At 38.2% G+C, this 26,412-nt stretch overlaps 1 protein-coding gene and 1 long non-coding RNA gene across 16 annotated transcripts in view; one reads left to right on the top strand and one right to left on the bottom strand.

The window, feature by feature from the left end:
* The window catches only part of LOC126378017 (hemicentin-1), a 663,470-nt gene that overhangs the window by 525,209 nt on the left and 111,849 nt on the right, over positions 1-26,412 (top strand). For all 15 annotated transcript variants that reach the window (XM_050026068.1, XM_050026063.1, XM_050026060.1 and 12 more), the window contains one exon: positions 20,836-20,985. In XM_050026068.1, coding sequence (XP_049882025.1) covers positions 20,836-20,985 — 150 coding nt within the window. The remainder of the gene's footprint in view (positions 1-20,835; positions 20,986-26,412) is intronic.
* Positions 1-26,412, bottom strand: part of LOC126378244 (uncharacterized) — a 101,290-nt gene that overhangs the window by 23,740 nt on the left and 51,138 nt on the right. The gene's annotated exons all lie outside the window — the stretch shown is intronic.

Here is a 26,412-nt window from a genome sequence, read left to right as displayed (position 1 = left end):
TACCTACGCAAAAAATATTAGAATCTTACAACAAATATATTAGTCGTGCACTAAAACACTAATCTTGTACCAAATATTGTCCACGCGCGTCCATGCGGATGCATTTTCTGTGTGTTAGACTGTGCGTGTTTTTTATACAAACGGAGATACTTACAAGCGACGAAAGAACACGCATCCACGCGCTACGCTGCATCATGTGGGGCAGTATGAGAATCGCTTTATCTTGCTTATTTTTTGTACAAAAAAGTTTTAAATTAAATCTAGCTCGAAGCCCGACACGAGCTCCTGGGGAGGAGAGTTTGCGTTTCTGATACGTAATAATATTCTTTATTCTACGACATTATCTAAAAGCCTCTCATCTCGCATAACCCCATCCGTACCCAACAGGGACCCGAACTGGTAAAGTCGTTGGGTATCTAACCCTTCCGTGCCCTCGCGACTCGAGTGCCAACTTGTAACATTATTGTGATTGAACAATCTTATTGTACGCTCCTTTTACATTCCCTTTAAGGGTCCAATCGACTGACTGAAACGGACAAGACGCCAGATTAATTTTGTAACGACTTTTAGAACCGATTTAGGTACATCTTTTGATGTTTGTCTCGTTTTGTTTCGAATTGTTGTTGTGTGTTGAAAACATATCCATGTTAGTGACATCGTAAAGAATATTGAGGGAGATGTTTCTGACCATGATTCTGGGTGGGACGATAGAAAATTCCACTTGATATTAACTCATAATAGTGACCTGAATCATCCCTCCCAGTTTTCGTTACGATGTCACTTACACCCCGTATGTACTTGACATACTTGTAGCCATACAAGTAGGTACGGGTGTTAGTGACACCGTGACGAATACTGAGGGGGATGACTCAGACCATGATTCTGAGTTGATATAAAGTGGAATTTCCTGTCGGATTTTTTTTGTGTTTTTTTAATTATTTTCATCCGTAATTTTGCGACGGAAAATTCCACTTGATATCAACTCAGAATTATGTTCTGAATCGTCCCTCAAAGTTTTCGTTACGATGTCACTAACACCCTGTATGTACGATGAGCTGCAAAAGTGTAATCAGTTTCTTTCAGAGTCATAAATTATCTGGTTGCACTTTCTTTTAAGTGCGAGATAAGGAGGTCTTTCTCCTGGTTGCATGTCGTTTCTGTAATAGACCAAAAACACCTACAAACACATACCTTTTTTAATTATGACAACCAATGGTTCATAATTTCACCACTGTTTACAAATGATTCGCTGGACTCTGTGACTGAACTTTTTCTCTTTGATTGTACATACAAATATGAAACTTATTACCTCCCTTCTAGATCTTACTCTCGTCTGAAATGACCACAAGCCGCTAAGAAGTAAACGTACTAACTATCTCGCTCACACTTACGCGGTAAGAATAAGATTTGTATTGAACCAAATGCCAACCCAACAGGGATTATGGATCATAATATTGACCCCGTGCTTAGGTTCTTAGGCCACCCACGGAACTACAAAACACATCACATAAGTAATATAATAACAACTTAGCTCTGCGGTGCTAAGACTCGAAATATTGAATTTGCCACAAACACAGATCAAAGAAACAAAGGAGATATGTCATAAGCACTAAATTACACGAGTTCGCACGTCGTCTGTTAACTCAGGTCGGCGTGCGAAGCGGCTGCATTAGAACTTTTAAGACTACTTGGTTTTACCCGCTGTTCATTACGTAGCACAAGACAAGTTGTGGACAAGTTATCCTATACCAAAGGAGCAATGAATGGTGTGGAAAGTTATAATGTGATCGTTTTGTGCATACTTCGGTCCCACGGCTATGCTCCCGCGGCATTCTCTATAATAAGAACTCTGTGGTCACAACAAACTGTTTGACTTATTCATTATTACACTGCACCGCTTACAGGGAATGGATTCAATTTGCAATTAACTACACTTGTGTGGCGAGTGCTTGATATATTTGAAAACCACCAAGAGAGTCTGGGGACGGTCGGTCGGTTCAACATCAGTGCTACAATGTCGGTTGTTACGGCTTAAGTGTAATACGATATTACATTGAAGTGATATTGCAGAGTGCAATAAGCAGACTTACTTCATTTTTCTGTGGACAAATTGCATTTTCTTTCGATACGAAGTCCTAAGGAGCCTATTAAACGTAAAACGATGCAGTTCAGATACAGAGTGCAATAAGTAGATTTACTTCTTTTCTCTAAGCCCTAAGAAACCTATTAAGCGTAATACGATACAGTCATACAAGCGATATTATAGAGTGCAATAAGTAGGCTTACTTCATTTTTCTCTGTAGACAAATTGCATTTTCTTTTGATACGAAATCCCAAAGAACCTATTAAGCGTGTTAGGGAGTTTGACTTCGATAGCTAAAGAGAGAAAATTGGACTGACCTGAAGCTCCTCGTCTGCTGGATTTCGGGGCGCCCCGGTCTCGTTCACCACAGGCAGTGTATATAGTCCTTGTGTGTAAGATTGCACTTGTCTTGTGTCGATAATTTGGAGTAATTGAGCACTTTTGGGAAATAGAAAAGCCTAGAAGGCGTATGAGCTCGTTGAGCCGTTGTGATTCGACTTGAAAAGTCTTGAGAATGTAATGAGAAAGAGACGTAGTTCAGTCTCTTCACGTTGGCAGCACTGTCGTGTGCGTTTCATTAATGCACTTTGCAAAGCGTTTTGATCATATCCAAAATTCAAATTAGCTATCGATTTGGATGAATAGAAATACATAAATTACGAACTAGAAATAACCGTCTTGTGCTTGTGACAATTGGTTTTAAAAGAAGTACGGAACAAAGCGTAATATGATAAAGTTACAGTACTTACAAGCGATAGTACAGAGTGCAATAAGCACACTTACTTCTTTTTTTCTGTAGACAAATTGCATCTACTTTTGATACGAAGTCCTAAGGGTCCTATCTCACTAAACCACCATAGTAGCGCAACTAAAGTTTCGCCACTGATAAAATGTATACCACACACCTGGGAGGTTAAAAAGGCCACATTAAAGCAATACGTTGAGATAGGGCCCAAAACCGTCTCTGGGATCACCTATCAGTTTGGTCCTACAGAAAACTCGGTGAGGTGTGTGCAGTCACGTGTTCTAATACGTATACAATTTGAAACCATGTCACGTTAAGTTTTTGAAAAATTAAACCGTAAGTCACATTAAATGTTAAATATGATAGTGCGATAAGGTTCTAAAGTGGGTACATGATATTGCTCATGACTGTACATAGATATACTTCGTGAGCTTATGTTCTGTTGTGTAAAAAATTTTTAAAAAGATTGTTCAGATTTCAAGCAAGGGTTCGATAGAACCGTTTAATAAAAACCGGAGAAGTAAGACATATAGGCAATCGTTCTGTTTGGTCGCTTCATTACGTCAAACCGGCGAGTTATTGCGCTCACACATTTCACAATTACCTCGGACACTAGACGTAGGGTTGTACGTGACTGTGACTTGGTGACGTGTGGTATTGGTGACGTGTGACTTGGTGACGTATGAAATTGGTGACGTGTGACTTGGTCTTCCGTAATCTTACAATCATCATAATGTATATTGCTAGTGATGTAGTAGTAAGCTATCACTTTTTGTTTATTAGTACATTTTATTTGCAACATCCATGATAGCCGGTTCGGAGAAGCCCAGGTTCGACGCCCAGTTCAGGGTCCAAACCACAATATTTAACTTTATGGGTTTAAATTTATGTTTGGATCGTAGATAATGAACGGATGATTGACAGCTAATAATTATAAAATTAATGAGTTTATTAATAAATAACCCGGGTGAATCACGTAAGCATCTCGTTAGTACCTATACAAACCGTATGACGTGTTGTCAACTTAAGTTGGTCGGGTTATTCGCCAATGTAAAATGTTGTATGGGTTTTTAAAATTTCTACTTAAAATTGACGCATAAATTTTATGCCCGTCTCTTTCCTTTTCGGCGGGTGAGAAAATGCCAGGTATAACTTAAAATAAATTTAAATGGTGTGTACTGGAATCATAACCACTGTAGCTTAAAGTCACATAAAAAAATCTTCGAGTACCTTACATACCACATCACTATCAAGAAAGACGATTGGTTTGTTTCGAACCTATAAATCCTCCCACATCCGTTAACAGAGGTTCTCATTAGGTTCCGGTACTCGAACCGTTACCGGTACTCGAAACCGTTACCGGTATTCGAAACATTACCGGTATGCTGCCGGAAAACAATACCGTTACAAGCTTGCTTTGAGTGCAATCGGTATTTTATCAACGTTATTCTCGTTCGGTGGTTCAATTGTGCAAATTTTCTTGTAGCTGCATGTGACAATTTCATGTTTAATTAGTTGAGTATACGCAGAAATCTAAGCGTAATCAAATTCAAAAATATCTTTATTTAATAGGTAACATAGTTAATTACGTCAATTTTTATATAACGAACGTCTCATCCGCCTAAAACTATTGCATCTTTTCGCAACCTGTATAACCGGGGAAAAGAAGCTGCAAGAAAAACGTCGGAAAAGCTGCAAATTAAATGTTATGTAAGTGTAGTGTTCCTGCAAACACCTCCTAATTTTATTTTAAGTTATACCTGTCATTTTCTTATCCGCCGAAAAAGGAAATGGACGGATGATTGACAGCTGTTAATTTTAAAATGAATGAGCGAATGAATGAGTCAGACGAATCAAACGCGAATCTCGTTTATTCATTCCTTTTACATGTGCTGTCAACTTAATTCTGTCGGGTTGCTGGCTAATGTAAAATTTTGTTTATATTTCTGCTTAAAATTACCGTGTGTTCCATAAATATTATGCTTGTCGATTATCCGTTCCTTTTCTTTTCGGCGGATAAGAAAATTATAAGTATAACTTAACACGTTCTCTGTGTAACTGAAAATTAGATATCAACCCCTCACGTGCAATGTTATTTTTCGATAAACATATTGGAGTTTATGTACATAGAGACACTGTGGCAAGAAAAAAAACAATTTGAAAAGCCTATCGTCGAATTTTCCCGTTTTCCATATCTACCTTCATGTGCCCCACATATGGGACATGCACGTATTAGTTTCAAATCTGTGCCCCATATGTGGTTCATACATAGTGAACGTGTTAAAATAAAATTAGATTGCGTGTACTGGAATCATCAACAATGTTAAAAAATCATCTCTCTAGATCTATTCTCCGTTGTAAGCTGAACTTAGGGCGACTAAAAAAGAAATCAAGGTTTTGTTACCGCCTGTCCTTTTTTTTAAAATAAAACAACGCTTATTTGGTTTCTTACAGTAAGGCTACGATATACAAATTCGTCTGATAAATTATATCCACAGAAACATTAATAAGCCCATTAATGGCGATAAGGCCATTTGCCATGTACTTAATTAAGAGACTTTTTGTAATTATTTATTTTTAGTTTGGTGCAATAAAGTGTATTTGTATTGTATTGTATTGTATTGTAAACATTCCAACATAACTTCCAGGTCGAACAAATTGCGTACAACTTCAAAAATTCCTCAGTCTTTATAACCCTCTTTAAATTGGTCGCCGAAATTCTTGAAGTTAACGCTAATTTAGCTCAGGCTTCAAATACTTTGAAGTATAAAGTTAATTAAGAAAAGTCTAGCTGTTCGAGACAGTGACAAATTCAAACGACGTTTAATTGAGAATTTCTCGAAAGTAAAACAACTCACATGCGCAGTAAAGACTTTAACACGTTGTGAATTTAGTGTGAAACCACAAGATACACAGTAAATCGTAGGGAGATCCCTAGGGAGTTATCCCGTTTTCACAAAGTTCACTAACCTAACCTGAAGAATTGACAGGTCCGATTTTTAAAGAAGCGACTGCCTGTCTGGCCTTCCCACACGCGAAGGGAAAACCAGCTCGATGTAAGTTAGGTGACATACCTCCGAAACGCATTTCTCGGGAATGCGACCACGTGTATAATATGTAAACATGAATTCGAAAATCACTGGTTTAGGTTTGTACTGGGAATCGAACTAGCGATCTCACAGTGAAAGTCAAGCGTTCTTCAAACTGGGCTGCCACGACTCTGACCTTCAAACCCGCGAAGAAAAAGTCAGATTAATACTGGTTATTTCTCGGGAATGTGTTCCTCACGATGTTTTGCTTCACCGCTGAGCATGTGATAATCATTTCGAGAGTCTTTGGTTTAGGCCCATGCTCACAATGAGAGTTAAGCGTTCCAACTGGAATACCGCAGCACCAAGCACCAAAACAACTACATTTTTCAAATGCCACCCGCACGCATTCATACATATTTCATGAAAGTCCTCCCCAGAAACCCGGGCAACAGATGGCAGCAAATTTTCACTTCATTGACTTAGATTTCCTTTACGGTCTGAACGGGTAAAGGTGGGTATACACCCGTGCGTTACGGGGCAACGCAGATTATTATTAAATAAAATAGGGGTAAATACTCTGCCGTCTTCTGTATTTCCGAATGCATATAACCCGGGTGCTTTCAAGGACAGAGTGAACAGGCACCTTCTGGGCGAGCTCGCTCCATCTTAGGCCTCGTTAGAGCAAATCTGTCAAAGGTAAATAAAAGAATGATGGTAAGCAATTACCGTTGCCTATAGACACCTGCAGCATCAGAGGATTCACAAGTGCGTTGTCGGCCTTTTAGATGGGAGTACATACCCTTTTTTCTCGATTATTTTCTTTATTTAGACAATGGTGCTAATTCCTGTAAATACCATCTAATTTTATTTTAAGTTATATCTGTCATTTTCTTATCCGCCGAAAAGGAAAGGGACGGGTAATCGACAAGCATAAAATTTATGGAACACACGTCAATTTTAAACACAAATCTAAACCAACCGTCTAAAATTTTACATCAGTCAATAACCCGACACAGTTAGGTAGACAGCACGTCAAACGGATTGCATACCAGCGACGTACCTTTTTGATTCGCCCGGGTTATTCATTCATTTACTCATTCTTCCTAAAATTAAGAGCTGTGAATCATCCGTCCCTTTCCTTTTCGACGGATATGAAAATGACGGATATAATTTAAAATAAAATTAGGCGGTGTCTGCAGGAATCGGGGCCATTATATTAGTATGTAAAGTAAACAATCGTAACTAATACAACCTTTAATTGGAATGAAATCGTTTATATTAGGTTAGGTCAAAAATCACATTTTTATAACGACATCTGATTTTTGATCTAACGAAAAGTGCTTTCAAAAAATACATATTTCAATAATAATAAAACAAAGTATGCTCGAAAGTGTCAGTCCTCTCACCCTCCGTCGCCATGTTGTAAAAAATAAATTACCCATGATGTTTTTAATTTACTTTGCGAGGGAACTTTGAACTTTAAGTAAAAGATTTATTTACAGTTTTAATGATTTTTAAATAATCTAGTGATAGTAATTAAGTAGGTCATTAATTCATTTAATTCACAACAATAAAATTTAAGTCCTTGGTATGTTGGATATACGATTTAATGGTAACACTTGCGTCCTCAATCGCCTAGCAATGGCGGCTTTTCATTGGATTGAGCATATCTTCTTTTGTTGTCCCAAGCATTTCAGTATGAGGGTTATTCTAATATTTGAATTTGTTGTTTTCTGTGTTTGTGTAAACGGTAATGCGTCGCCAAAATCCACGTGTGTTCACTGCTTGACGTTGCCAACCGGTACTTTTAGTTTTACCGGTATTTTCTAAAGAGGATTTCTCCTTTAACGTTTTACTTATGGAAAGTTTAACAGGTACTTAAGTATTTTCTGAGAGTATTCCTTAAAGAAATGTTTAAGTGTTCATGTGACGAGAACGGTTAAGTTTAAGTTTTGAAAATGTCTTGGTTATGAAAGACTTTTGAGGCTACGTTCCCTAAAAATAATATTTCGAGATTTAACGTCATAATTACCTATCTTTTCACTATTGGGGTGGATAGTTATTCAGAAATACAAAGTAATGGCAGAAGCATATATAAAAAAAAATGTTGCTTGATATTTAGATCACATTATGTATTGTGTAGAATTATGTTGCTACCTGTATTGCTTCTCTTTATTTCGATCAGAATAATAATGGGTGGAAGATGTAATTGTGCCTGGGTGTCATCATTTTTCTCGTCTATCGTGTGGGTTGTGAGGTGGGTTACCAAATCCATCAACCCTGGTGTCAAGGTTACCCAAACGTCATTTATCATTAAACCAAAAATAAACATAAAAAAAGGAAAATTTTTACACACACAAAAAAAAAAATTTACAGCGCCTTTAAGAAAATCCGTCATTCATAAGTGACGTCCTCTGCGATGTTGTGGCTCGACTAGAATGTCCCGGGTTTGAATCCGAGTTGGTTCATTTTAGGAACTGAACTTTTCATTTACTCAACACTATCCTGGACACAGATCATCCGTCATGGATCTTTTGTATACCTAACAATTGGGTTTTAATAATAATAAATCTGCAATAGTCCTACACGAACCGGGGATCGTCTTTGGGTGCACTCCTATAATACATACTGGGATAATCGCCGGTTGGTGTCACAACACATTTAGATTAAATTGTCTTATTATGTTAATGTGTGTATATTTTAATGTTGTAAATGTATATGTGTGTCGTAGATTTTACCTAAATAAACTTTTTTATTATTTTTTTTTTTTTTCTTAAGGGGCTTCTAAGTGTTGGCTTCGGCCCCACGCACGCCTTCCAAAAGTCCGGGACTCCATAGGTCCGAGATGTGGAAATGACAAACATAATAATAATTATTTATTTATTTCTTTAAGTAACAAGACTCATTTGGGTTAGTATATCTTATTCTATGTTAGTAAATGACACAAAACAGACTAAGTATTTGACTATTGACTTGGTGTCCGTGATATTTGTCCGGCCAAGTAGTTACTGCCATCTGGAGCAAACCAGATCGGTGGCCATAGCCGGTGGGACTGAAATATGCACAAAATGAGCATAGTCGTTACATGAGCCTAGTCAGAGGCCTATAACAACCCTGACACCGGGGTTGCTGAGATTGGTAATCCACCTGACAACCCACACAATAAAACAAATATAAGCCTTATACAATATACATATTATATAAAAAATACAAAAACTGGAAACCATTCAACAACGAACACCACTACAAAAGCAAAATGTAATTTAAATTGTAGCACACACTAAAAAAGGGTTGTTCTAAATCCAAAACTAATTTAATTAGGTCCACAGGAAGTAGTACTAAATTGGTTTTATTCTGTAATTATTTCCGGTTGGCTGACGATGGGGTTCGTTAGGCCGCGCTATTCTTTGTTCAAAAGCGGATTAAATTTGAGTTAGGCAACCATTTTACAAGTAGTTTAATAACGATTTCGGAATGAAATTTTAGTTTTCATATATATATTAGCCAAGATAACTTAGATTTCACAGAGTCATCATCATCTTCCTAGCGTTATCACGTTTTTCTCAGGGCCCGCTTACCTAACCTGAAGATTTGTCAGAACTGGTTTTTTACACAAGCGACTGCCTGTCTGACCTTCCAACCCGCGAAGGGAAAACCAGCCCAATACAGGTTAGGTCACTTACCTCCGAAAATGCATGTCTCGGGAATGTAGGTTTCCTCACGATGTTTTCCTTCACCTGCGCACGTGATAATCATTTATGATCCAAACATGAATTCTAAAACAAATTCGACAATCATTGGGTTAGGCCTGTGCTGGATTGGAACCTGCGACCTCAAAGTGAGAGGCAAGCGTTCTACCATTTGGGCTACCACGTCTCTTAGGTTTTCATAGAGATTACAAAAAAAAAACAGTCTTTCAGGTTGAGAGACTAAGTAACTCATGCTTATGTTACGACTACATACTTTATACCTAGTAACTGGGAACGACTGCTTAACGTGCCGCCCGAAGCCCGTATCGTCGTTTCAGATAATTCGTTCAGCTAATGATTTTTGTAGCCCTATTGGGAGTCGGACCCGGGAACCGAACACTGAACCAGAAAGGCCATTAACACTATAAAATGTGCTCATCAAGAACTTACCATAATTCCATTCTCAATTATTTATTGCATTCCATGTAGTACAATGGGGTGTTACATACACATAGGAATTAAAACATGGACCCTGTAGGGCACAGCAACGTTGAAGGGAGCATATAATAAACAATACAAGTGCGGTAGGTGTGCAAATGTGTGCAATTCTCAACACATTTGGCCTAAAACATTTATTAACGCTAACAAAACATACCTAAAACCATTTTGCTATATCCGCTGGCACCCTGAAACTTCCTTAATATGGGTGATTGTGTTTTAATAATTGATACGAATTAGCGTAGCACACGAACCTTGGCATTTAAAGGGGAAATCAACTTTAGATTATCCGCAGGGCGTATGCCCTTTAGGAGTTGGAATAGAGTTTGGATTAGGCATAACTTAAAGGCAAAAAGAAAGAACATATTTATTATTAGAGGAAGCCATAGACACTATACAAACATTTAGATTTACAGACAATGGCCTCTATATCTGCAGACACCTAATTTTATTTTAAGTTATACCTGTCATTTTCTTATTCGACGAAAAAAAAGAGACGTACGATTGACAACTATTAATTTTAAAATGAAAGAATAACCCGGGCTAGTAAAATAGGCATATTGCTCATATGCAATCCGTTTGACGTGTAAAAAAAAGCGAAAAAAAAAAAGAAAATTTGATTTTTTTTTTGTGTGAAAGTTAATTCTATCAGGTTATTAGCCAATAGAAAATTTTGGAAGGGTTTTTCAAACTTCTGTCTAAAATTGACGTGTGTTCCATAAATTTTATGCCTGTCGATTACCCGTCTCTTTCTTTTTCAGCGGATAAGAAAAGGACAGGTATAACTTAAAATAAAGTTAGACGGTGTGTTCACAGGAATCAGTACCAGTGTTTATTCAATCATGAACTCATTGGAAAACCATAGAATAGAATAGAATAGAAGTTTATTGCAAGTCACAAGTTATAGATAGATAGATCGTTTATTTGCATGAACACAGTACAATGGTCTTAATAAGTAATATGTATGTCCTTAGTGTATTCAGCCTGCTTGCAGGCGTGCAAATATTAAAATACAATAAAAAGTATATAATACAAATTGTATTATACAAGGTGTTGTAATAAATATGCGTACATGTGACGCCCTGCTAGGACACAGCAAACAATAGGGGCACCTAGTTGCCGATTACTCGAAAATAATAACAATAAAAAAGGAATCTATAACAAACATATCTTAAATCTACTCTTTAGGAACTTTACACTTAAATTAATAACCTATAATACCTATTTATTTAGAGCAATTGAAGCATAACTACCTACTATATATATTTATTTATATCATCATTAAAAAATTCTGTAATATTATAATAACATTTACTAATAAGGAATGTTTTTAGACTATTAGAGAATAACCAGATAGTATCACGCCATCCACGAAGGGAGGTGTATAGTACAGCCACTCCTCGCCAGCTGTGTTTAAGGGGCGAGCCTATTTCCATTACATACATACATACATACATACATAAACAGCCTATATACGTCCCACTGCTGGGCACAGGCCTCCCCTCAATCAACCGGAGGGGCTATTGCCATTAACCGGGCACAAATCCTGACCTGAAAACCACGTTACATCAATTAATAAGCGGAACCAATCGTCGTGGAGATCCTTGGGACGTACCTCGTACGGCTGATGATGATGATGATAAAAAAAAATAAACAAAAAAAATAATTATTTACTATCGAAAAATGAATTTAAACTCATAAAGTTGAATTATTACGATGAAGTCACGTTTTCTCCGAAAAAGGTTATTATGCATTTTATTTCATTCATTGAACCTTAAGATTTTAACACTAATCTGTTAAACTATAAATGCACTAAAACAAATCAAGCAAGCTTCGTCGTAGTAAATTGTTAACACTTTAGAAAATCCTTTTTCACGAAAACGCGAAATAAATAATAAATAAGTTGAATGTCGAACAATTTACAGGATTACGAGGGTCCCAGTTTGCTCAGCGTAAGCGCATTACAGTCGTATTAATACTAATATCGGTTCGATCTGGCATTAAAGTACCGGTTAAATTGTGTTTTGAACTTTACAAGCAAATGACAGACGCGGCGTCAAGCCACTCGCAGTAAAGAGAGTCGCCGTAGCGGGAATCACCGTTCGGAGAGTCGCTGTCAATGCCATAATTCAATGAATAATTGAATAGGCCTTAAATGAATTGTATGGTGAAACGAAAAATATTAATTTTCGTATTTTATTTCACAACAACGGCCTTCCCACCTTTCTTTTTGCAAAGGCAACTTCGCTCAACAGGGTAAGTCGTGGTAAGCGAGTGGCGTCCATTCGATGCACAAGCCCCAGCCACAGCAATCTTCGTTGTTTATGCATCGCGGTGATACTGGGAAACTGTGCAATTTGCAACACTCTCTCGTTCGTAACCCTGTCTTGCCAAGTGATGTTTAATATGCTCCCATTTTAAAAGCTGCCACAGAAACGCTGTTTGAATCATCTGATAAAGATGTAAAGGCCTGAGATGATTTCACAATCAAGTAACAATGAGTACGACGTTTGACCGCTTTTATTAATGACGTCCCAGGACAGTATTTCCATACAAAATACGAAGAAAACTTTCCTTTTGACGTTTCTATTATGTACCCGAGCAAGGAGAAAATGGCATCTGTGGTGTGTGTGGTTAAACATTGATCTCACGATCCGGAGGCCCCGTGTTCAAATCCCGATGGGGACATATCACAATAATCACTTTGTGATCCCTAGTTTGGTTAGGACATTACAGGCTGATCACCTGATTGTCCAAAAAGGAAGATGATCAGTGCTTCGGGAGATACGTTAAGCCTTTGGTCCCGGGTACTACTTAATGATGTAAGTACGTAGTCGTTACACGAGTCATGTCAGGGGCCTTTGGCGGCTCAATAATAACCCTGATACCAGGGTTGAAGAGGTTGGTAATTCAACTCACAATCCACATGGTTAGAAGTAGAAGACGTTGGAGCTATACAGCGCCATCTGGTATTTTATTGGAGATTACCTGGAAAATCTTTCATTATGGGAAACAGAGTAGCTGTAATTTAGAAAAAAAAGTCTATTTAACCTACTTACCAAGCGAAGCGTGCAAAATAACAAACAGAAACCGAAATAAAGTTTATTTCAAACAAACCCTTTTAGAAGGGATGAGGCAAATGGTGATCATTCAACTATTCAAAGCTGATTAGCCGATTAAAGGGTAGCGGATTCAAATCCATTTTGATTAGTTACTTAAGTAGATTGTGGTGTAAAGATTGTGTGATTTAGAAAGGGTATAAAACTAGTGCTGCTTATTGATTATCGACAGTCTATCGATATAATATACATAGACAATTTTTTGGATTATTTTTTTTTAGTACTTTTTTTCTGCTCTGGGCGCCATCTCACTTGCGTCAGACAAAGTACTGCGGGGCGGAAGGCAAGAGGGAAACCACTGCCCTATTTTTCCCTAAAAAAGTAGCATGGAAAATGCTGCACCGACAAGAGCGAGCTCTTAAATTGATGATGATGACATTTTTTAACCTATCGCACTGTTCTTATAGAAAGCTCGATGAGGGTACTTAGTTCATTTTGCGATGGATGTAATTCTGACTACCCCAATTAGGATATAGCCGTGAGCTTACGTCATGTTCTACCTCTGGACTTCAAATAAATATGTTTCCTTTCCACTGGTTGCCTGGAAGAAATTGCTGCTTAGCAATAAGACCGCCAGATTGTACTGTATCTATCATCCATTTGTGTAAATTTGTTTTGTATGTTGTGTGCAATAAAGTATATTTGATTGATTGATTGATAAAATTTGTTTCTTTTTTAAGTTGAAGTAATGATCTTTGATTTATAAAAAATCTCGTACAATAATCTTTATAACCGACTTACCGTTAGTGACTTCGTAATCCGAAACCCTGTTTTTTTTTTATAAAAATAACGCCGGTCCGACATTTTTCCAATTCCCGAATACCGCTCGCAATTTCGCTCGAACTGTGTCCCGCGACCATAGAAACATACACACACTAACAGTTTGTCAGCTATGTCACTAATGTGATCGGGATAGATAGTGCCATTTGCAAGATTTGTCTAAACATGGATATGCCTCCTAATATTACCTCCCAATCTCGAAACACAATATTCGAATTTTTATTAAAAAATATTTTTATTTTGTGAATTATTTTGGTCATTGGTAGGGTAAGGTTGCTTAAATCCATCCATATCATCACGACCGTTATTCCCTAAGGGGGGTGGTCAGAAGCATATTCTAATCAAAGACCTGACCTATGCTCACGCTCCTGCTTATTAAACAATTTTCTCAATACCTAAGTCGTACCGGTACGAGTAAGGAATTTTGCACAGGTACGACTTAAGCAGCGGAGTTTCTAAGTTTAAAATTAAAATCACTGGCATAACCTAAAAAAGTTCGAACGTTTGAGTATGTCTAAACGATTGCCAATTAAGTATTACAAATAAGTGTAAACAAAGAAATAATGTAAGGATCACATTCTTGGCATAAAAAGCTTACGAATGAGACAAAATTTTTAATGAAAATTGCGTAAAAACTTACTTCTTTGAATTATTTCTGCTGCACGAAGCCGGCCAGCGGACCATTTGTTTACGTTTGCTCGGGCGACTAAATAGTTCAGGCGGGCAACATTAGATGGCGCAATTTATAAGTATCAGACAAGATATAGCCGCGGTACGACTTAGGCCGTGGTACGACTTAAGCAACCTTACCCTATGTTGCGTAAATGTACCTATTGTATTTTTGTCTTATCTGTTTATCTGGGTCGACAAACTTTCATATTTATAATATTAAAAAGGACTGTAAGTACTTATTATATCTCAAACCGATTACTTTTGATAATATTATAATCCCCGATACCGAACCCGCCGGCGTGGTCCACGACTTCCCTCAATCAGCGCTTATCGCTATCGACTCACTAGGGTCGATTAATTCTTTCAAATATTTTTCCTCTCAGACGACGCCCTGAGCCGAGGTTCGCGCCCAACTGGGCACCCTCAGGCCTGTTGTTCTAAAACGTTGTACCGGGTTCTTAAACGTTGTACAAATGGGGAAAGCCTTCAGCGCTCCCCATTTGTCCGGCAAAGTAGATAATGCCACCTGCGGCAAATCTACAATAAGTGACATCATATTATAATTATCACTGCTAACTCGAGTGGGATTCTTCATCCATAAATAAAAGGAAATATTACAAAAGACGATAAAGCGATATCTACCAGACAACCATAAGGCGAGGAAATATGTATGTAAAACGCGTAAAAAGGCTATAAAATGTTCTGTTAGTCCTAAGGGTTCGCATCAACAAGTTTTCTTACAAGTATGAGCATAACCTAAGCGTACCTAACATGTTCTATAAAGCTACTGCACCGCTCGCATATATTCACGCCAGCACTGTAGCGGGCCAGAGATTGATGACGTCTGCACACCAGTGGCGCCCAATTACGTACTAGCGGGTCGGATCTGTCGTTTTTGGGAAAAAGTGAAAATTTCGGCCTCGGAAGCCCATTTATTTATTGTCATGGTCCTAGAATGGATATCCTCTGCGTGCATATATTTATTCTATATCTATATTACTATTTTAAAAGTCAGGTTAATCGGTGAGCGGTAATATCAACTCTATTTAAGTAGTACCGTCTAGTTTACCACGTTAACATGAACTAAAGGTTGTAAAATCCTCATTTGGTTCTCCGACAAGAGCATAATGTTTAATTATACTTGTCTTATTCAATGTTGGGTCTTGAGGCGTACATGTTTCTCCTTGTTAGACCTTGTAAAATGGACCCTTTTAGACAGGTACAATAATCCACGACCGCAATTATTGGGTTCGCTTATAAAATTCTCTAGCCATAGAGGCAGCCACTCTAGCCTTAGAGGCAGCCAATCAGCTCGCGACACCAAACACTTCAGGACCCCGATACCGACCCCGCCGGCGTGGTCGACGATTTCCCTCATTCAGCGCTTATCGCTATCGATCCACTAGGGTCGATTAATTCTTTCAAATATTTTTCCTCTCAGACGACGCCTTGAGCCGAGGTTCGCGCCCAACTGGGCACCCTCAGGCCTGTTGTCTTAAACGTTGTACCGGGTGAGAGCCTTCAGCGCTCCCCATTTGTCCGGCCAAGTAGTTAATGCCATCTGCGGCAAATCTACAATAATTCACGTCAAAAAAAAAACATAAAGGGATGTAATATTATGAATCCTATTTAACTATAATAACTAGGGACCATGTTTGTAGTAGGGTCCTGAAACCGGACCCGGGCAAAGGTCCGTGTTAACACTCTACAGAGGGAAATTGACCTTATTCTGAATAGGGATGGGACTTACGCATCGAAGGAATATTATACGAAAGTATTTTCATCGGAGTAACAAGTGTTGACAGCCTCCGTGGTCTAGTGGTTAGAGCGTTAGGCTCACGATCTGGAGGTCCGGGTTCGATTCCCGATGGGGACATTGTCGAAATCACTTTATGAGACAGTCCTTTGTTTGGTAAGGACTTTTCAGGCTTGAATCACCTGATTGTCCGAAAAAGTAAGATGATTCCGTGCTTCGGAGGGCACGTTAAGCCGTTGGTCCCGGCTATTAGCCGTAAAAACACCTCCTCCAACCCGCAGTGGAGCAGCGTGGTGGAGTATGCTCCATACCCCCTCCGGTTGATTGAGGGGAGGCCTGTGCCCAGCCGTGGGACGTATATAGGCAGTTTATATAAGAAGTGTTGACATGTCTGATTAAATCCTATTCACGCCTCGAGCCCTTCTTCTTATCGTGTGGGTTGTGACGTGGAATACCAACCTCATCAACCCTGCTGTCAGGGTTATTACTGAGCCGCCAAAACCCCCTGACCTGGCTCATGTAACGGCTACATATTTACATCTGTAAGTGATCACCAGGACTCACGGCTTAACGTACCTTCCGAAGCACGGATTGTTTTACTTTCTCATACATATAGTTTATGAGAGAAGAGCCTCATCATACATATTATTTACTATATTATTGTTGAGCGAAATCCATTCCCATAGTCAAACCGAGCAATTTGGTTTTGTGGTGATTTAATTTTAATTTTATCTCTTTTTATATATTCATAATGGTGCTAATTCCTGTAAATACCATCTAATTTTATTTTAAGTTATATCTGTCATTTTCTTATCCGCCGAAAAGGAAAGGGACGGGTAATCGACAAGCATAAAATTTATGGAACACACGTCAATTTTAAGCACAAATCTAAACCAACCGTCTAAAAATTTTACATCAGTCAATAACCCGACACAGTTAAGTAGACAGCACGTCAAACGGATTGCATACCAGCGACGTACCTTTTTGATTTGCCCGGGTTATTCATTCATTTACTCATTCTTCCTAAAATTAAGAGCTATGAATCATCCGTCCCTTTCCTTTTCGACGGATATGGAAATGACGGATATAACTTAAAATAAAATTAGGCGGTGTCTGCAGGAATCGGGGCCATTGTATTCTATTCTAAGTGCCAGACCGTAGAATGGATCTAAAATTAAAAATACAATTCGTATAATATATCCGGAGAAGCTCCATACATCTCTAAAACCTTTTTTTAAGGGTTATGCTCAACCGAAGCGATAAAGGAACCGTGTAATATGATCCTATGGATAATTTTATAGGATATATTATTGGGCCTAGATTGTTTTATGGCTTATGAAGGGTTTCGGTCACGAAAACTTTCGGTCGAAAAATGTGTGTTTCGATCTTTTTCTATCGTGTGGGTTGTGAAGTGGAGTACCAACCTCATCAACCCTGGTGTCAGGGTTACTATTGAGCCGCCAAAGGCCCCTGACATGGCTCCTGTAACGACTATTTATTCACATCAGTAAATAGTAATCGGGACCAACAGATTAACGTGCTTTCCGAAGTACGGATCATCTTACTTTCGGACAATCAGGTGATAAGCTTGTAATGTCCTAACCAAACCTAGTCCTGTCCTGTTCTAGTCCTGTGTTTCGATGTAGATGGACCTTTCATGTGAATAGGCATTTACGAGGCAAGCGGTTTTAAGCGTTGATTGAGTCGAGCGAGCGATCGTGAAACGGTTTGGAAAAATAAACTGACGCAGACAGAATTGAGCCGAGGATGAATTGAGTCACAAATCGTGCAATACAACACAATACAAAAACGCTTTATTACATATACAGGGTGTTAGTGACATCGTAACGAAAACTTTGGGTAATGCTTAAGACAATGATTCTGAGTTGATATCAAGTGGAATATTCTGTCGCATTCCATTCTAAATAATCACTAATTAAGTATAATAATCTTTTTACTTTTTTACCATAAGTATTTATTACGTAGGAGGATTGGAAGAGGTAGGCCTATACTAATAATATAACAATCAATATGGTACTGACGAAGCCTGTGGTGGATTTACATTCTGTTATTTTTTAACAATAATTAAAAAATATTTCCGAAACAAAAAATAAATTACCAAGAAACTAAACTTACTTATCTAATAGCTACAAGCTATTTTTTTGTGTATGGCTGATGCCTAAACTAAGTTTTGTAATATGTAACATCAGGCTTTTCTCCGTAATTTACAACCTTAACATACCGCGATTAGATCCAGGATGTTTTAAAGAAAGGTTTTAAACCGGCGAGCATGCATGAAGTTTTTATTCCTACCTTATCTTCCATCCTTCTTTAAACAAACATTTCTCCGTTCCTTCTCTCGTTCTAAGGTACTCCTACCACAGGATACGAAGGATAGTGGTGTAGCAAGTAATTGTAAAACACAGGAGGTAATATCCGCGGCCACAGCGCGGGAGATTGATGGCGAGATGTACACAGATGTGGCTTACATTGAAGTGGCATAGACCTTGCATAGTTTTTTACACGTGATTTATCTATTGTTTGAGGTTTTATTTATTTATATCCGATCAGATATCCAGTATTTACAATAGGTGTTTGCTTATATATTACATGTACAAATTTATTCACCAATGACAGGATATCGTAGCATGCAATTTTAAATGAAGCGTGTTAGCGTGTGGCTGTAGTGCGATGTTATATTGTGATAAGGACTTCCGAAATTAATAACTTTCCTATACATAAGATTATGAAGTAATTATCATAATTAAAACACATAATATCGGGTCCGGTTTCTGTCGTCCCGTGATCATGGCACTTGCAACAGTGTTGAAATACCGGGAGTCTCATATCCCTGATTAACGCGGTAAGAACCCGGTATTATGTGTTTTAAAGTAACTACTTGGCCGGACATGTAGATTTATTATAACTAAATTAAACTAATTTCGTACATTTTTCGAAAAAGAAAAGTATTATTATGACTTTAGAGGATTTTTTCCTCTTTCAATAATTTTTCATGGCTTTATTTTTTGACGTGAATTAACGTAGATTTTATTTAACGCGATTTGAACCCGTAACACTGTAATTTAGGTAAGTCATGCGTCTTCCGAACTGGGCTATAAGCAAATAGAACATCGAACATTGCTGTTTAGAAATGAAATCTTCTATTGTGTTTATTTTATCAGTTTGTGTGCGAAGAATTATTGATTGGTTGATGGAACATCTAGTGTCGTTTACGTGTATATCCTTGTTCTGAGACACCCCCTCCCCCCACCTTTCATTCTGTAATTTGAGACTGTAGGGACGTTAGAGTTATGTACTTTCTTTCCTTGAAATAAGACGTCGGGTCGTTAGGTCTAGATTGGAAAGTTATTTTTTTTCTGCGGATATAAATACCACTGGATAAATTGTTTGTGGCCATCAATGTTATGATGAATACCGACCTATTACTATTGCGGCGCACCCAACTAGTTGGCCAGCTAGTTCCGCCCACATGCAACAGATGGCGCCACCATTCAATAATGCAGTCCTGAAACGCGATATTGAAGTTTACACAGCGAGACGCATAAGTATATACAACATCCAATGCCAACCATCCATGACTCAAGTGGATCGTCGATCCCTAGTTACACTATGAATTTGTGGCTAGCGGGGTACTATGCTCTGTGCGATTCTCCGAAAACATCCTTTGGTGGCAGGACATCCTCGCCGCCAAACCATAAACTGGGCACAAGTCTCGCTGGAGTGATCTAGCCGTTTTAGGTATCTCGCAAAATGGGCGCTCAGACGTCGAATTGCGGCAAACGGTCCGCGAAAACCAATATCCCGCCAATATCCACAAATCCTGGAAACCATGATCCAAACATGAATACAATGTCATAAAGTCGAATTCAGTGGTTTAGGCCGCCTATTTGTACTGTTGTTGTTTGTGTGGTATTTGTTTTATAAATGTGTGACGGACACAACTAGTTGGCCAGCTAGTTCCGCACACATGCAACAGATGGCGCCACATTCAATAATGCAGTCTTCAAGCATCGTTGGATCGTCGATCTCTAGTCACATTTCCAACTCGTGACTAGCGGGGTACTATGCTCAGTTCGATACCACGAAAACATCCTTTGGCGGCAGCACACCCTCGCTACCAAAAATGGTTGTATATATGGTATGGTTGGTGTACAGTCATGAGCAATATCATGTACCCACTTTAGAACCCTGTCGCACTATCATATTTGACATTTAATGAGACTTACGGTTTAATTTGTCAAAAAAGTTAATGTGACATGGTTTTAAAGTGTATACATATTAGTACTCGTGACCGTACATAGCAATTGCTTAACTCTAATCTTAAAATAATAAAGTCTGATGTGGACGACAGTGACTGCGATCTTTATGGAGATTTGTGATGATGATTTATTGATGATGTGATGATCAGTGTTAATAACCTCAATTACTCTCTTGTTCCAGCGCAAACTACAACCCCGGACAAGCAGACAGTGCTGCATACGTTACCTTTGACTGTAACGCGAGCCGAGCTGGCTGGCGAGCTCGTCTGCGAGGTGTCATCAGCCGCGCTGGACTCGGCCATCAGGAAGAGAGTCAACCTCAACGTGAAAGGTAAGTCTTGTACCATCTTCACAGGTCTTAAATCAGAATCATTTTCGAACGTTATTATCATAGATAAACTTGTTGAAGGTCAATTTAACATTTTTGAATCTACGCCATTTCGCAAGGTGTTATGAGAAGAAGAAACGACAGTAACTGCAACAGCAACACAACTTTTAAATTAATGGTGTGCATTACAAGTTATTTAATAACTAGAGAAACACATTTAATACCGAGCCTTTTTATCATTTACCAACACATCACCATTATACATTGTTTTAAGTTTACGCGGTTATTATCATAATTAAAACACATAATAACGGGTTCTTACCGCGTTTAAATGGGGATATGAGACTCCCGATATTTCATAGTCATTTCCGAAGTGCCATGATCACGGGATCAGAGTCATCCCGTGATCATGGCACTTGCAACAGTGTCGAAATATCGGGAGTCTCATATCCCCATTTAAACGCGGTAAGAACCCGTTATTATGTGTTTTAATTACATCACCATTACATGCGCCCCCAATGCGGCGATGGAAAAAAAAACATTCCTACAAGAAACCCAGATAAACAATGTATGACAGAAATAAACAACGAGTTCTTACCGCGGTTAAATGGGGATATGAGACTCCCGATATTTCGACACGGTTGCAAGTCTTGAAATATCGGGAGTCTCATATCCCCATTTAAACGCGGTAAGAACCCTTTATTATGTACTTAAATTAGAAATAAAAAAAATCTTTACAAACACCAACATGCAAAAACTTACAATTAAGAATTATTAACAACAATAACATTAAAAGTTACTGCAGTTTTTGCGGCTCTGATTGTCATACTAATAATCTTGATAATCATTAGTGATTACTTTCGGGGGTTTCAAAGCCCACCATGGCTCCGGGAACCACCAGTTTTGAACCACTGCTCTGAGGCAATACGTTTACAGTGGACTCTTCAAACTTCCAATAGACCACGGCAAAAGACCTAAAATGCCCTCTACAACTAAGCCCACTATCTCGAGAATTTATCCACAATTTATTCACCATTCATTAACCAGAATTACCTCTATCCTCGGCCGACTTGCCCGAAATTTCTGAACTCTATGAGCTCATAAATAAAAGTTATAATAGTTTAATCTTCACTCGCAACGCGCCATTTGATTTAAGACCTCCATAACTCAGAATTAACTCAAGAGGCGCTTTTTTCGACCCCAAATTATTGTAATGGTATGTAAATTTGAAACGGCATTGTATTTTTTGAGTCCTCACAAAACGATGGAGGGAATTGACTCGTAACACCGGGAGGTGCGAGGAAAATTAAGAAATCAGAAATCATTTATTCGCTTAGGATAGGTAGGTACAGACTCACAAAATGATATAAGAGATGATTCAGACCTTTTTTTTGACGTGATTTATTGTAGATTTGCCGCAGATGGCATTAACTACTTGGCCGGACAAATAGGGAGCGCTGAAGGCTCTCACCAGATACAACGTTTAACACAACAGGCCTGAGGGTGCCCAGTTGGGCGCGACCCTCGGCTCAGGGCCTCGTCTGAGAGGAAAAATATTTGAAAGAATTATTCGACCCTAGTGGGTCGATAGCGATAAGCGCTGAATGAGGGAAAGTCAGTGTCCCAGAATCTCTATCCTGCTAATTATTATTAGCATGCAAATATTAAAAGTTCAAAAATTCCCTTATACTATAAAAACTATTAGTAATTAGCCCTTCGCGTAATTTACAAGTCATTATCTTAGTAGGTCCGTTTTTTAAGGTCCTCACGACAAATACAAATCTAGAAAAAACCTCTTGTGAGGGCGTCGTCTGACAGGAAAAATATTTGAAAGAATTAATAACGCGAATTGTTAGCGATAAGCGCTGAATGAGGGAAATCGTCGATCACGTTCTGAAGTGTTTGGTTTAGCGAGCTAATTGGCCGCCTCTATGGCTAGAGTAATCGGGTCGTCAGGAATGGTGTGTCGAATAATGAGCACTAATAAACGATTATCTTATCTTATTATCTGGTCAAAATTTCTATTATTTTTCGATTGGCCATACTATCCCCATCACCAGCCCATTAACGTCCCCACTGCTGGGGCACGGGCCTTCCCTATGGATGGATAGGGAGATCGGGCCTTAAACCACCACGCGGGCCCAGTGCGGATTGGTGGTTATTAACGACTGCTAACGCAGCCGGGACCATCTATCCCCGACTTGCCCTAATTTATCTCTATCTGTCTCTTATTGGTATATATCAATGTGAAGTCTTAAAACATTTTCTTCGCGCTAATGCTGCCCATCCTCCCTAGATAGCCGAGGGGGTAATTACTCTCATTAATTTTCTGCTATCACAGCTGAGTTTAATGAAAATTTATTCCCCACCAAATTAAAAGGGAAAAAGTGGACTCGAGAAATGTCCTCGGTTAAGGGATAGACTTTTGATAGACTTCAAGAAACTTTAAAGCAGGTATGTTTACTTCACCTACTTTGTTGGTATTTTCATGTCCGAAATATACCAAATTTAAAAATGAATTAAGTAGGTGCATAAAACTATAATGAAAATAACCCCGATTCCTGCAGATACATCCTAATTTTATTTTAAGTTATACTCATTTTTTTAACCGCCGAAAAGGAAAGGGACGGATGATTGACAACTGTTAATTTTAAAATAAAATAGGAATTTCGCTCATATGCAATCCGTTTGACGTGTCGGTCAACTTAATAAATCTGTTGGGTTATTAGCCAATATACTTTGGAAAAGTTTCTTTTTTCAGCCTAAAATTGACTTGTGTTCCATAAATTATATGCCTGTCGATTACCCGTCTGTTTCCTTTTCGGTGGGTAGGAAAATGACAGTTGTAACTTAATATAAATTTAGACAGTGTGTACTGTCAGAACCAGTGATGGGTTAAGATGATAACACTATTAAGTCATATGTTTACTCAACTTCGATTGGGGGTTTCAGAAGGCCACATCGAAACAATTCATCTAAGAAAGCAATATTGCAATTTGACATTTGCCCTTAACCTCCTAAGACCGAATGTTCTTTATAAATCCAAACCCCATTGTTTAACTATTGTGTCTGGAAATCTCGGTCTTAAGAGGATATAAAAGTAAGTGCGCAATGCCAACAAATTTCAAATAGCAATATTGCTTTCTTGGATGAATCGCTTCAATGTGGTCTTTCTTCTGAACTGTTTGGAAAATACAACGACTTATTATCGCTACCGCGTTATTGAAAAACGAATATGGAAAGTTATGTACGTCTATGCGTTCCTTTTTCAACTCTACCACTTAATTTAAAAAAAATGTGGTGGACAGTGCTTGGCGTGTGGTGAGGTGGAGGATGTGGATCACATCTTCCTGAATTGTCCTAAATACGATAATGCTCAACTTTTTCAGGGACTTACACATTCCTTTTCCTACTTCTATCCAGATCCTTTTATCTTCAAATAATCCTTCAGTCTATCGTTTATTAAGTATGTTTATTAATACTAATGATATTAAAATTTAACTTCCTCTTTTTATTATTATTTTATTATTATTCTTCTCCTGATCCTCACCTTTTCCAAATTCCGTTCCCTATCCGGTATATTTTATTATTGAAAAGTTTCCTCGTTTTAACGACTGCACAGTAACAATATGAAATGCCATAATGATACCACGATAATTATTATTGAAGACTAAGATCACTCAAGATTTGTCATTGGCACATCGCTAGCCGCGGAAGCCAGAAGAAGAAAAAAAAAATGTGTGCAATTTCAAGTAGATAAGTATATAAATCTTTGAATTTGAAAAGAGAACGCTCCACGACCACTCCCAGACTCAAAAACACACCACCATTCAACCGCCGAACAAAACAAACGACTATCGCAAGCCATGCATCATCCCCTTAACCTGTTTGAGTTTAAAAAATAACTCAGATAAATAACCAGATTAAAGAGCAAATCGCCCGAACCTAATTCCATTCAAACTCGAGAATTTACTCTTTGTGTGAACGAAATTTTATTTATTTCTCTTCTTATCACTTACTCTTTCGCTTTTGTATTTTATGTCGTTAATAACTTTTTTTACCTGTATTTTATTATTGCAAAACTGGGTAAGAAAAAACAACAAACACACACCCCGGACACTCGAAACAAAAATCTCATTATACATTGTTTTAAGTTTACGCGGTTATTATCATAATTAAAACACATAATAACGGGTTCTTACCGCGTTTAAATGGGGATATGAGACTCCCGATATTTCGACACTGTTGCAAGTGCCATGATCACGGGATGACTGATGAGATTGGAGTGGAGTAGGTAGATCCATATTTTTTTTTTCTTTTTTTTTCCTACGGGCAGACATATCTGTCTACCCTCTTTCTTTGCCGCTTGTTTATGTTTTTGATATCGGAAGACGGGTTCAAATTATCGACCATGTGGAATCCAGTAATAGGTGTTGTAAAAAGCTTGAAACGGCCTAATGTGGTGAAAAATGTGAGGACACAGTGAGTGCGGTTTGCCGTAGTGAGTTTGGTGCGAGTTCAGATGGTTCCGAACATTCCGATATCAAAAACATAAACAAGCGGCAAAGAAAGAGGGTAGACAGATATGTCTGCCCGTAGAAAAAAAATTATGGATCTACCTACTCCACTCCAATCTCATCAGTCATCCCGTGATCATGGCACTTGCAACAGTGTCGAAATATCGGGAGTCTCATATCCCCATTTAAACGCGGTAAGAACCCGTTATTATGTGTTTTAATTATAAAAATCTCATTCTTTCCGTGGTATAAGAAAACCAGCCGACTTATCACCGTAAGCGCGCGACTCTTTCTCGCCTCGACATACGTCACCCGTCACTTTCTCACAGTACCGCACAGAAAGAGGCAGATGATCTCTGTCGCGGCGAGAAAGAGTCGCGTGCTTACGGTGCTTAGCCCGCTGGTATGTTAAAGTGACAGCTGACATTTCAAGGTTAGCCCAACTTACGTCTTCCCGCCCTGTGTTGCCATTTCGTAAAAAATATAATATTAATTAATTCAAAATTCAAAAATATCTTTATTCAATAGGTAACATAGTTACACTTTGAATCGTCAATTTTACATAACGAACGTCTCATCCGCCTAAAACTACTGCAGCTTCTCACAACCTGTATAGCCGGGGAAAAGAAGCTACAAGAAAAACCTCGGCACAGGGCCCTAGACGTTCTTTAAAAAAAAAATAAAAGTAAACATAAAATATTGGTATACAATTTAGTAATTTAGCTGCCTAAAATCAGTTCTCACACAGTTAATATAGAATAATAAAAAAAATAAATAATAAAAAGAAATAATAAAAAAAAATAAAAAAAAAGAAAAATTAATCCCATGCATCATATCTTCTAAATAATCATTAACTTTATAATAACCTTTTTTGTAAAGTTTTTGTTTAACTACTGTCTTATGTGATATGGAG

Source organism: Pectinophora gossypiella, chromosome 25, assembly GCF_024362695.1.
Source record: "Pectinophora gossypiella chromosome 25, ilPecGoss1.1, whole genome shotgun sequence".
Taxonomy (NCBI): domain Eukaryota; kingdom Metazoa; phylum Arthropoda; class Insecta; order Lepidoptera; family Gelechiidae; genus Pectinophora; species Pectinophora gossypiella.
Note: the sequence above shows the minus strand (reverse complement) of the source record. Positions and strands in the feature narration are given on the sequence as shown.